This window comes from Rhinolophus ferrumequinum, chromosome 17 (assembly GCF_004115265.2).
Source record: "Rhinolophus ferrumequinum isolate MPI-CBG mRhiFer1 chromosome 17, mRhiFer1_v1.p, whole genome shotgun sequence".
NCBI classification, from domain to species: domain Eukaryota; kingdom Metazoa; phylum Chordata; class Mammalia; order Chiroptera; family Rhinolophidae; genus Rhinolophus; species Rhinolophus ferrumequinum.
Genome location: NC_046300.1, coordinates 4,917,933 through 4,931,693, shown reverse-complemented (window position 1 = coordinate 4,931,693; position 13,761 = coordinate 4,917,933). Strand labels below are relative to the sequence as shown.

Sequence of the window (13,761 nt, the reverse complement as noted above, 5' to 3'; positions counted from 1 at the left end):
ACCTCTCCTGGGCCGCAAACCAGTGTTTCACCCCCTCACACTCACACACCCCTTTTTAAACAAGATCCTCTTTGTCCCCAGTGGGCAACAGGCTGGGGTGCCAGCCCCTCCTCCCATCTCCCTCTGAGCCAGTTGGAACCTGCCGCAGCAGGGCTAGAGGAAGGTCAAGGGCGAGCTAGAAGCAGCAAAGAGTCTCAGGGACAGCTGCCATTGGGGGTGTCTGATAGGCACAGACGCCAGGAGGGGCATTCTGGGTTGGCTATGTGTGGAACCCTCAAAACTTTTTTTAGTGCAGCTTGCTCCTACCACTTCCTTCTGTCCCCACAGCTACTCCTTGAGTGGTGGCCCTGGAGAGCGGGGCATGCAAAAGTTTGGCCCAGACTTCAACCCTGTGCTCCAATCCCCAGGGTAAACTTGACTTGTTCAGGTTTTTACCCAAAAAAGTCTAGCCAGAAAAACCCAGCAATTCATGAAGAAATCCAGGAGCTTATCAGGCAGGAAACCTAGACTCCCAGGCCCCAAAGCGCTGGGAGAAAGAGGAATTTACAGAATTTGCCAGCTGCCTGCTAGTGGGCATCTGAGGAGGCTCAGAATCCAGTACTTCACCTGGTCAAAAACAGGCGTGTCACCATAGGAGGTGACAGACACCAGTTCGTCTCCTGACACTGTGCTGCCTGGGGACGACTGTCCCTTCTAGACCCTGCATTGCATCTCGCACAAGCCAGGCAATGTTCACTCTTGCTTGCTGGCTCGTAGGAGACAGGGAAGGTGACATTTGAAGCCAACAGTCATGACAGGCAGGTGGTGCCTTTGCCTGGCTGATTGCTTCCCGAGGGCCTGGGGCCAGTTCCTGCATGGACTCCAGACAACAGAAGGTTCTGGAAGCCTGGGATGCTGTGGGGTCTGGAGCACGGTGAGCCAGGCACTGTCCCTCAGGAAACATCGGGACACCTTTGGGAGAGAGATGGGGTCCGGCGGGAGAGGTGAAAATATTCAGCCAGGTCATTTCCCACGGAATTTTTTTTTCGTAAGAGCACTTGACCACGGAACACCAATATTCATTCACGCACAAACACACCCAGGGAGAGGAAGTCCAGGAAGGATGTAGAAAATAATTATGGGATGTTGCCTTCAGCAGTAATAAGACAGGATATGGCAAATCCATTAGACCTTGCTCGACTCGAAAAAGTTTGACTGCCTTGGCAAAGAGCTGCTATGCCAGCATCCATTATTATTGCATAATAATCCATTAAATCTTTTCTCAGGGTGCCTACCCCTCCACCAAGCTGCCCAGACTTGAAGACGCACAATTTTACACTTTGATTTTCTGTCAAGTTCCAAGGACCATGACAAAAGCAGATTCGGGGGAAAATGTCCTTTTTTGCTTAACTCTGGAATGAGGAATAGGATGATTGTAAACCTCTGGCAAGGGTTAAAAAAAACCCACTTACATATTTACCTACTAAATTGACGCAGCTTATTCGGAGCATCCAAGGCACAGGAGAGGGGCTGACTGAAATGACACCAAGGTTAACTAGTTGTTGCCCTCAGACAAGAGGGGAGGGCAGGAGACAGGCACATCTCACGATCGAGTTATTTTTAAAAAATGCAGGAGGCCATCTTTCTCTTCCACAGGAAAAGGATTATTTTATTAAGTACTTTAAAACAACTACTTAACATTGACTCATAGATAAAAATATTTACAATTTCACACCTTCAGGAAGGCTCCAAAATATAAACACTGTACCTCTCCCTAGAGAAAAAAAAATTATTCTTCTCTTCAAAAACAGGAATACATTCATTTTTCTCACTTTGTAGATCAAGTAATTATACAAATAAACATCTGAAACACTTTTCTTTGTAATATATTTATATAATATATAACAGTTTTACAAATAAAGGCAACGACTTTATCCCAAAATAAAGACAGGAAAAGAAAGAGTTAGAACGCGATGGGCGATCAGGCATACTGCATTTTGAAAAGCTGGTGCAGGGCTAGCTGGACAAGTCAGAAAGCAAGTACTCTGGACCAAAAAAGAAAACTTCTCTGAAGGAGACAATCCTTCTCAGCAATAAGGACACTCCATATGCCGTCAGGCGAGGGGAATTAGCCTGCAGAAAGATCTTGTCAAAGGATTGGACGTGGCCTTTAAGAAGCTAAGCTGGGTTAAGAGGAGTTCTAGGGTAGAACTGAAAACCGAGTCTAGCTCTGCTTATTGAAAGTAGAATTTTGTTGCTCAGCTTTTTGCACTTTGGGGTGCTTGGAACTTAGGCGTCTGCATCTCTCACACCCTGGTGTGGTTCCCTGGACAGCAAGGCTGTTTCTAGAAACAGGTGCCAGAGGCCCAGGGGACTTCTCCCTCATCCCCTGGCAGCTTGGCCTGTACCAGGGGGCCCTTTCAGTTCCTTAGTAAGCTAATCACTACAAGAGCCTGAGGAGGGAACTACATTCTCTTTATTCATTGAGGCAGGGGTGGGGGGCAGACCTGCGGAAATCTCCCCAAACCACTGCCGTGCTATGCCAGTGTCTGCTACCTCACCACTTTGCAGAAAGCTCAGTCTGGCTGCTCTCTCCCTCTACGGTGAGTCACAGCGACAATAAAAGGGAGAAGGGTGGGGTCAGAAGAGCTGGCTGGGAAGGGCACTCTGGAAAGCCCTCTTTTGAAAGTACCTTTTTCTCAAAGCCACAGACCCAGATCCCAAAGTGAAGGCTGACTCACAGACCAAGGCTTTGAAGCTTTTGAAAATCCAGCTGATTTGTATCAGAGGGGGCTATTCTCTGGGTGGGGAAAAGCCCAGAGGTCTGCTACAGTCTCCCTAAATCTCCTGATGGCAGGCAACCCTTCATGTCTTCCCTCGGCCAAAAGGAGCTTTAATGTCCTAAACCAACACACAATGCACACGCACACACACCCCAACTCTTCTCTCCATGCCTCAGACTATCTTGGCACACACACTGGAACAATCTCGCTGCACTCACAAACATTTTTTTTTGGGGGGGGAGGGTAGGGAGGATGGGAAGCAAAGCAGCAGGATCCCCCCTAAAGAGTCTAGTCTTTGGTTTCTAAATTTAAAGGGGGGATCTGCTTCAGAGCTTGGAGCAGGGCAGAGGAGTCGATGGCCGGATGGGACGGCAAGGGAGAAGGGGGTCTCTGGGGCATGAGCAAGGGGGCCGACATCTTGTCTGGGTTCATGAAGCTGGTGAGAGCTGCAGTGGAGGCATTGAGGCCCGGGTATAACACTGGGACGGATGTGGGGTACCAGCACTTGTCCAGCATGGGCAGGTAGGCAGTTGCTGATGGTGGGATCAGGTAGAAGGGGAGGCAAAAGGGGGGCTGGTGAGGGTGTGGGCCCAGGAAAGGGGAGCTGACCAGGTCACTGCGAGGGAAATGGCCTTCGTCATCTGAAAGCTGCATTCTGCTCTTTTTTGTGGGGGGTTCTTCGGATTCTTGCTTAATACCACCGATCCTTTCTCCCACGATGAACCTGCGTCCATGATCACTTTTGAAGTACGCTTGCTCGCTGCGCAAGTCTCCCTTCTCCGATTCGCCTCCATAGCCGCTGTCTGTGTCTGTGTCACTGCCGCTCTGCTCCCCACTTGAGTGAGCGAAAGTCCGCTGGATGACCGGCACACAGTTTTTCCCAGGGCCTTCGGAGCCTTTCGCCAGGGAGCCGGGCTTCTCCTTGAAGTCCATTGCTTTGGGAGCTGGGTCTGACGGCTTCCTGGGGGCACCACCCTGCAGCAGCTCCGAGACCACCCGGTGGAGGTGGGAGACCAGCTGTGAAGACTTCAGGTCCCGAGTGTTCTCATGCTTGGCCAGGTACTGCAGCACCTCCCGGGCACACGTCTGGAAACCCGAGCAGAACATCTCTTGACCTGCTTCGATGTTTCTCCCCGACAGCTCACCTGGATCAACAGACACACAGGAAGACATTTCAGCAGGCCGTGAGGTTTACCTGGACACCTGTGCTCCCAAGACTGGGGGCTCCCCTCATTGTTAATATATTTGCTCATTTGTGTGCCTGACTCCAAAAGTAATACGACCAGGGAAAATGTAGATCGCACGGAAAAGTACAAGGAATAAAATAAAAATCTTCCAGAATCCTACCACCCAGAGATAAAATGACTGTAATGTCTGCATAGTAGCCCAGCATAGAAATAGACCATAATTAATATTGACTTTTTTTCCTGTTGTTGAATTTGCAAGTTGTTCCTGAATTTTCACTATAAGTGACACAGCAGCGAACATCCTAGTTTGTTTACAAACCAAAGAGTCAATTTATAGAACATCAATCTCATCATAGCAAGATGGACAGAGATAGTCATAAAATGAGAAAGAATGAGCGAACGATGTCACCTTAAGTAAACTGATTTTCAATGACTTCTACCCTTTGCAGTCATGCAGTCATCTTGAAATGGAGCTAATCACTTTCTAAGCCTTTTCTATGTATTCGATCCAGGACCCCCAAGACATTAGGTACGATCATCTTTCTATTTTCAGTGGGGGACCTGGCAGAGGCACATGCTAGATTTTTGTGATTCTCATCCCACTAGGCTTGGCAAGGATGGCAGAGAAGAATGGAATGAGGGAGTGGGCAGGAGAATTTCCCCAGTCTGTACAGTATTATCTGGAAGCAGGGAGACGAGGAGGTTAGAAGGTGAGTGTGATTCTCTGGAAGAGAGTAGAAACGAATGATGAAACTTCAGTGGTTTCGTTAGATTGTGCAATTCACCAAGATGCCTAGTGGCTATTCAGGGAACCACATGAAATGCAGGAAAAACTCCTGCTGTCATCCTGCCAGGATCATACCACACACCGAGAGATAAGGAAGTACAGAAACAGGAAAACACTGGGGCATACCTCTGATTTATTCTCCATTGAAAGAGGGCTAAGAGGACCAACTAAAACACCCACGATGCAAATTATAGGTGCCTTGGCATTTTAAAAGGGAGGGGGGAAATCTCCCAGAACCCAGAAACTCTTAAGCCAAAATGTCACAGTAATATTTTATCATCTGACTAATGTGTATTCATGCCAGGTGGCACACAGCAGCATTCCAAATAAGAAGTCTGACCTTTTAGGAACGATAAAATGGCATCTCCCCCAAACAAACATGCACAAGCAATTCCTTGCAGCACTGTTTCTTATAGCAGATGTTGAGCCCACAGGCTCTGTTTGTGCGACGAGAACTCCCCGGAGATGACAGCCAGACGCAGGCACTCACCAGCTTGTAAACCGCTCTGCAGGGCCAAGAGTTTCTGCTGCTGCTGATCAATTAGGTTTGTTAGTGCTTTCACATGCTTCAAGGTGAGTTCAAGAACCACTGCTTTCTCCAAGTGACCCAAAGTCTGGAATCAAAAGAGCCTCCGTCAGCAATGAGCTCAGACAAGTCCCACCTCTCAGACACTTATTAGCAATGAGAAATGTCTCTAAAGGAAAAAAAAAAAAAAGAACTAGCCTTTCCTGGCTAGCTAAATGTAATTTAAAATTTATAGATTATATATATATGTATATATATGTATATATATATACACACACACACATATATATCGGATTAAAGAATAAAAAAATGAGTGCCACCTATCTTTGGAGGCATTTTAGAAGCAGCGGCTACCTCAGGAAAAAATCTTTGATAGATAAATTTCTCCAGCAGTGGCTGCTGACCTTAACTCGGGAATCAAGTGAACATTTCTCTGCAGTGGTGTCAGCCGAGGAGGGATTTCTACTGTGTCTTACAGCCAAGAGGTTTTCCCTCGTTTCTTTCCTGACACCCGTTCATAACTCCCAACTCATCCAGTCTTTTTTTTTCCTCCTCAAATACTATTTTTTTTTCCTTTCCCCAACCAAAGTCTGCCAAGTTAGTAAGCTGTAGGCTACTCCCAAGAAAGGACAGGATGTAAAAATCACACACCAAAACAAGTCCTATTACTTAAAAAAAAAAAAAAAAGGAGAAAAAGGGGTAAATAAGATCTGTGTGTTGCTTGGTTTGCTCAAGTCAGGAAAACTCGAGAACCCTGAAAATCACCACACGGGAAAATCTAAAACTCTGGAAAAAGAAGGCCAGCTGGTGTTGGAGGCAACTTGGAGAAGTCCAAGCGGTTCTCACCTCCTCTGCGTGAGGCTGCCAGAAAATCCCAGGGCTGGGGAAGGGTACCCCCAAATAGAGCCACCCGGGCTCCGATCCAGCTCTCTACTCGGCAGTTCCCTGAGGGGCCTGCAGTTCCCGGCTGGGCCTGCAGGCGGCGAGTGACCCCCGCCCGCCCTCTGGGCTGAGGAGCCAGCCTGGAGAGCCGCCAGCTTCTCACTTACTGTAAGTTTGAGATGTTCGGGTAGGAGATCCTTCAGCTGGGCGATGCACTCGTTAATCCGGTCACGTCTCTTTTTCTCGATGAGCCGGTGCGGCAGTTTGTATGTCTCCTGCAAGGCGCACGGGCAGGCAGTGGGCACCAAAGGAAGGGGGTGAGAAGCCCCTCTCCTTCCCACCCCGGTGCGCGAGAAGAGTCGGGGCAGCGTAGCAGAGTCACACCCAGAACCGCCTCTTGCCCCCTTTTCTCCAAGCCACTCGGTAGAAGCGCCGAGCCCGCACCACGCATACCCCTCCAGCCTCAGAGTGAGAAAACTTTTCTTGGAAACTCAGCGCATGCTAGGGGCTGGGGTCCCCAGGGGCGCGGGGCTCTTACCTTGCTGTCCTCGCTCCGCTTTATTCCTCGCCTCGACTTGTACACTTGGTACATGTGGGCGAAATCCATCCTGCAGGGAGAGGGGCCAGGAAGGGTCGTGAGTTTGTGTGAGCCCGGGTTGCAGAGCCTGGCGGGCAGGAACCCCCGGATGCGCCCAGAGCTGCTCCAAGTAGAGCGCCGAGCAGAACGCGGGGCTGGAGTTGAGGCTTGAGGGGCCAGGGGTGCCCACTTACCCTGGTAGGTCTCCAGGTTCCAGTCCTGGCGCCTTGGGCAGGCAGGCGGGGGGCGGCTGCGCGCTGGGGATCCGCTCCATGGCACGGCGAACCGGGGCCACAACGCGCTCCTGTCTGCAGGAGATCGTCGGGTGAGGACTGTCCTGGAGGGGGCCTCGGAGCTCTCTCCGCAAGGTTTCCTCTGAATCTGAGCTCCCTGAAATCCGCTGGCTGCCGGGAGCTGCGGCTACGAAATGCTGCTGCTTCAGTTGGGGGCGTGCATGGTGTCCCCGCGGCCTCTGGCTCCGACTCTGCGCACAGCCTGGCGGTGTGTGCTCCCTGTGCCGTCTGCGCCGTGAGAGCCAAGTGAATGAGAAGTGGGGCGGGCGGGGAGGCGGGAGGGAAGCGCGGGGGGGCAGTGAGGGCGGGGAGCCGTGGAGTAATGGAGAGGCTGCGGGCTGGGTTAAATGGGAGCGAGTGGGTGGGTTGGAGCTACGTGTTCTACCCTGTGACTCCAGGCACGTCTGGCCGCTGCCGGGGAGGGAAGGAGCGACCTGCCCGCCCTCCCCCGGCTTCATCACATGAGTCTCACGTGTTGGACAGCGCTCCCGCGGCGGCGAGGGGCCCCCACCCCCAGTCCCGGCCCCCAGGTGTCTGCGGTGCGGCTGCCTTTCCCCGAAGAGGGGGTGGCGGCGCGGCCTGGGTCCTGCCCAGCCGGGTGAGGGGCGCGGAAGCTGGAAGGGGAGCCGGGGGGGAGGTGTGTGGTAACGTGGGCGAACCTGCCCCAGGGAAATGAAGTAAGTTCCCGTCTCCTGGGAGGGGACGGGGGAGGACGGATCCGCCCGCGTCTGACTCAAGCTGGGAGAGGAATATCCCCTCGCTCGCTCCAGCCCAGCCCTCTTCCTCCTCCCCCGCCTGGCCGCTCGCAGGAACCCGCGCGCTGCAGAGGGAGTCGCCCGGCCCCATGCCTTCCCCAGAGGCTGGGGTTTCTTTCCGTCTCAGCTTCCCTGCCCCCACCCCGCTGCCCCGCGTCCAGGAATTGCCCGCCGTGGGGAGGGGCCGAGGGGCGGGGCGGATGTCACCCCATGGGAAGCCGGCTGGTGGCCAAGCGCAGGGGCAGCCGAGGCCGCCGGCGTGCACGCTGCGCGCACCTGACCGCGGAGCGTGTGCGCCGCGGTCCCTGGCTCCCACGAGCTCCGCTGGCGGGCGTAGCCTGCAGGCCGCGGGCACCCACGTGCGCACCCCCCGGGTGCCCCCCACCCACTTCACTAGTCAAGCACAAAAAGACACCCGGCGCGGCTCCCTTCCTTTCCTCCCTCCTCTGCCCCCTCGGGAGCAAGGCTCCCGGGCCGCCTCCCCTCCGGCTGCAGAGTTACACAACCGCGCCGGTGACGCCTGCCCTGCAGCGGCCGGAGCGGGACGCTTCACGTGGCTAGGGCTCGGGCCGCAACGTCGCGGGCTGCACGGCCCTGTGCGCGGCTGGGAGACCGAACCCCAGGACTCGGTGTGCCCGCCGGGTCGGCCAAGTCTTATGCCTGCCAGGAACTTGGCGGCGCTGTGTGCGGTCTGCGCGCAGAACCGGAGGGGGGAGAGGCGAGAAGCCTGCCCGTCACCGTGAATCGTAGCATTTACACGCGTCGTTGAGCGAGCCCCCTACTCTGTGCCCGGCGTTGTACCCGTTGTACAGAAACTGGGGGCATCAAACACAGATTCTGCCCCTGAATTTACAGGGAATTTACAGGAACCGCTGCGAAGAGGACAGATTGGGCAACGAGGGGAAGGCAGCCTGGGAAAATTATATCGGGGCCACTGGCTGGTAGAGAAAATAATTTCTCCCCTCCCCCCGTTTTTTCTTGCGGCGTTGTGGTTTTGTTTTATAATTTTATTTCATACGAACTGAGATGCCTGGGTAGAGGAGGAGTGGAGAAGCCCGGGGTCCAAACGCCCCCTCCACGCGCCCCAGGTCTCTGCCATCCTCCGTAGGCCGCTCGCCGAGGCCCCCACCTCGTCACCTCCCCCGGAAAAGTCCGGTCTCTGTGACCTTCTCACTCGACCTGGAGCAGGGAGAACCGCTCAAAGGCCAAGGCAGCGGCGCGAGTCCCGCTGATGCAGTCGGAGGAGGGAGCCAGTGGAAATTCATGACTAAAATAAGGCCCGGCGGGGATTTCACTGACCTCTGCGCTGCCCTGCCCCGCCGCCCGCCCGGGACTTGAGAGATGACTGTCAGCCTTTCCCCCGCCTGGGTCAGTCACCCCGCCGCCGAGTGACCTGGCTGTGGGAAAGACTGCAAAAGGGGGGGGGGTCACTGCTGGGCTGGGTCCAGATGCGCCTCGGGTGCGCCGGGGGGAGCGGGGAGGATGTCGGTCTTAATTGGCAATGACCTTGACAATCCAGAGAACTGGGCTTCACACGTTGACCAAACTGGGAGTGGATTTCCTTCAGGCCGCTTTGGAGAGCTCCCACTTCCTGTTTATGTTTCACGAGCGTCAGGCTCATTAACAAGTGTGAGAAATGCCTGCTTTTCTAACTGCTGACTGGCATGACCTCACTTGGGGGCTCAGCGATCCCTCCCTCCCTCTCGGAATGTACTTCTGCTGGCTTTTGTTATCAGCCATCTCTCTGGAGGGAATGACTGCACCGCCACTTCCTGCCAGGAGGTGGGCAGCAGAACCACAGGCCAAGGAGGCGACTGGAGTCTGTCCTGCGTTTGTGCTTTCAATCTAGGGTGACCTGCTCTGTTGTGCGACCTTAATAAGGATGAAGAGTTGTCATGACTGCGTCAGAACCACAATTCCACCAGGAAATAAGCACAGCGGGGAGGAAGGAACACATGTCCCCCTCAGCTGTCCCCTGCTTCCCCCACGACCGCCCCCCCCACGCCAGGAGTGAACCCACAATTCTCTGCTTCCGTGGTTCAGGGCTCTGACAATTTTCTTAGAATTCGTTGAAGTTATCAATATTTCTTGCCCTTACTTGATCTACAATTGAAATAACAAAATATATGCATTTCCTACTTTTTATTTGTTTCAGCTGTACTCTCAAGCTTCAAGAATTATCCTCACTCTAACGAAGTTCTACCATACCCAGATTTTATTATTTTTTAATCTGTTTTCTTCTATCAATAGCTTATGATTTTTTTTTTAACTTTTATTTTTTAAGTGTGTTTTTCCAGGACCCAACAGCTCCAAGACTAGTAGTTGTTTCAATCTAGTTGTGGAGGGCGCTGCTCACAGTGGCCCATGTAGGGATCCAACCAGCAACCTTGTTGTTAAGAGCACAGCTCTCTAACCAGTCTGAGCTATCTGGTCGTCCTATGATTATTTTTTATCAAACAAAACAATTCCTTCCCAGCATGCATCTTTCCATCCTGAAGAAGCTCAGTATTTCAGTTTGTCATCCTATATAGATATTTGTTTAGTGCTTATTGTGTGCTAGTTTTTAGACTGTATATACAAACTTTGTACATGTTAATCCATTTACTCCTCACTACCACCTTATAAAGCTCATTTTCACATCTATAGCACACATACTGATTGAGAACCACTGTGTGCCAGGTACTGAACTAAGTCCTAGGAATATAGAATGTGTTCCCTTGGGCAAATTGAGGCTTGGGGCCGATAAATAACCTGCCCCAGGTTATACAGCCTGGAATTAGAATTGGAATTGACCCCAGGTTTGTTGGGCTTCAAAGCTTGTGCTTTTAATTACTACACTCAAGGCTGCCTGATAGAGTTGTGTGGGTTGTGCACTGCTCAACTCCAGGGGGAGCCGTTCACATTGCAGAGCACCCTCTAGAGTTGTGCAATGTAGTACTGACCAGCTGCACTGGGTAATCCTGACATTTTATAGCCCTCTCTCTGTTTTGTCTCTTCCAAGTGTAGAGAGAACATAATTTTGTACAAGGCAAGGACCGATTTTTCTTTTCTTTCCTTGTGGGGCTCAGCGTTTTGGTTGGTTATGCTGTGTGTTGGGCAGTCTATACCGTTACTCTCACAGCCCCCTGAGTGTACTCACACTTCTCTTGCTCAGATATAATTTTTTGCCTATTTATGGAACTTCAAAAAATTTTTTTAACCCCTTAATTTCCTAAAGATTTTGTTAATGGACTCAGAGAATGTAGCTCATTCGGTATACCTGATCTAACATTGTTATGATAATCCTTGTTATGATTTCATCCCTTTTTAGAATTTGCTGAAATGGCTTATACTGGTTAAATTAGCAAATGCTAAGGAAGATTTATTGATTATGAAACAGGGTTCTTTAGAGGATTTTAAAGCATTGCAAAATATTTTGGATTTTAAGCTATTGCTAGTAGTAATGTGGTGAACTTCTTTTTAAAATAATTTTTTATAAATAACACTGTGTATCCTAATGCATTTATCCCAGCTGTTAGAATTCATGGGGATGCTTTCTATGTATAGTTCTAAAATATTTTATTTTGACATAGCTTTAGAGAATTTGATTTCAAAGTCAAGATTAGTTTCTTTAAAATCTTATCTATAGAATAGTTGAATTGGGAAAATCATTTCCCTTTAAAATATGTCTCCAGAAAAGACACATGAATAAACATAATTTAATATTGTTAAATATATTATAAAACCCTCTGAAACACAAATATAACTTTTACATTCATTGGCTGAATATCCACATATCTATCCCTAGTAAAATGAGAAAGAATCTCAAATGTTTTTTTTTTATCACAGCTCACAGTGAGAACTACATGTTACTTCATCTCACACACACACACACACACACACACACACACACACACACACACACACTAAGTTCATTTAAGCTTAGGGCAGACAAGGTTTGGTTGGGCCATACAATGAGTAACTAACTACTGCCCCCTCCTTCATACTCCTGAGTAACCAGTGATCGCTTAAAAATAAAAAGTTAAGTCACTTAGGAAGAAGAGAGTCTAATGTATTCCAGACAAAAATTTCACTAAACAATACTTCTTCCCCTTGCTATATGCATTTTGATGTTTTCTAGACTAGTTGAATAAATTTTATTAAAAACAAAAATTCTAGTCTTGACTTACAAATTGACTTCACACCCACCAATAAATCCTGACCTGCAATTTGAAAACATGCTGTACACTAGAGAGAGTGTTGTAATTTTGGCTTGTCCCCACCAGAAGGAAATCATAGTGTCTGCACACTTGAAGACCTTCCACATCTCTTATAAAAAGACTGCTGGTCCTGGTTGAATTCAGTAGTAGAGATGTCTCCATTCAGGAGACAATGCTCAGCTGTAGGGGTGAGATATTCAGAGTTTCGTCAATACATCTGATGTTATATGTTGGTGATGTATCTCCTTCATCCAGTTGAAGAAATTTTCTATTACTGATTTGCTGAAAGAGTTCAGCATGAAAGGGAGTTGAATTTGTCAAATGCTTTTTCTGCATCCAATGAGACACTCATGTTTTTTCTCTTTCATTCTAGTAATATTATGAATTACAATTTTTGGGGTGTTAAACCGGCCTTGAATTCCTGAGATAAGTCAATCTTGATCATAATATATTGTCTACTAGATTTGATTAGCTAATATTTGTTGAGGATTTTCATGTCTGTAATTGTGAAGGGTATATATATCTGTAGTTTTCCTTATAATCTTTGTCAGGCTTTAGTATCAGAGTAATGCTGTTAAAACAACTTGAGAAATATTCCTTCTCCTCTTTTCTAGAAGACTTTATGTAGGATTGGTGCTATTTCTTTCTTAAATAGTGGGATAAGCTAGCTGAGTCTGGAGGTTTTTTTTTTTTTATTTTTTATTTTTTTTGAGGGAAGGTTTTTACCATGAATACATTTCCTTTAATAGATATCAGGCTATTTACATTTTTAAATTCTTCTGTCAGTTTTGGTAATTTCTGTTTTTCAAGAAACTTGTCTGTTTCAATTTGTCAGTATATTGGTGTAAAGTTTTACCCTTTTAATGTCTATGTAAGCTATAGTGATAACCCTTTTTTCACTCTTTAAAATTTTTTTTGGTGAATTTATGTTCTCTTTCATTTTTTTTCTTGATCACTTGATAAGGGGCTTATCATTTTATTATTCTTTACAAAGATCCACATTTTGATTTTTTTGATTTTCTCTATCGTTTGTTCACCTTATATTTCATAAATGTTCTATCTTCCTTCTAGTTATTTTGGATTTAATTTGCTTGTTTTTTCTAGTTTCTTGTGATGCAAGGTAATATTGATTTTTAAACCTTTCTTTTATTATAAATATTTTAAGCTAAAAATTTTCCTCAAAGAACTTCTTTCACAGCATTCCACAATATTTGGTTTTTATAGTTTTCTCAGTATCATTCAGGTCAAAATATGTTCTAATAGTCTTTGTGATTTTTCTTTGATTCAAGGATTTTTTAGAAGAGTGTTTAATTTCCAAATATTTGTGAATTTTTCCAAAACTATTTTCCTTTTCTTTTGAAAAAATTGTTAGAGTCACAGGAAGTTACAAAAATAATATAGAGAAGTTCTGTGTAACCTTCAGCCATTTTCCCCAGTGGTAACATCTTACATGACTATAACAATATTAAAACAAGGAAATTGAAGTTGATATAATCACAGTTTTTAGATTTCACCAGCTTTACATGCACTCATTTATGTGTGTGTTTGTGTATAATGCTATACAATTTTATGACGTGTAGATTAATGTCACCACCACCACAATCAAGATGCAAAACTGTCCTATCACTACAAAGTCCCCTGTTGCCATCCCTCCATAGTCACACCCATTCCCGCCCCCTGATGCCAGTCAACCACTTATCAGTTCTCCATCTCTATAATATCATTTGAAGGATATTATATAAGTGGAGTCTTACAGTATGTAACCTTTGAGACTGCCTTTTCCCCCTACTCAG

General features: G+C 48.1%; 1 protein-coding gene across 1 annotated transcript; it reads right to left on the bottom strand.

Annotated features, from left to right (window-relative positions):
- Nucleotides 1-2,007: 2,007 nt before the first annotated feature.
- BHLHE40 (basic helix-loop-helix family member e40) lies at nt 2,008-7,261 on the bottom strand. The gene is made up of 5 exons (XM_033132853.1): nt 6,916-7,261; nt 6,683-6,752; nt 6,312-6,419; nt 5,227-5,350; nt 2,008-3,907 (listed from the first exon to the last, which is right to left on the bottom strand). The coding sequence occupies exons 1-5, from the start codon at nt 6,993-6,995 to the stop codon at nt 3,051-3,053; spliced, it is 1,239 nt and encodes a 412-aa protein (XP_032988744.1). The 5' UTR covers nt 6,996-7,261; the 3' UTR covers nt 2,008-3,050.
- Nucleotides 7,262-13,761: the final 6,500 nt, after the last annotated feature.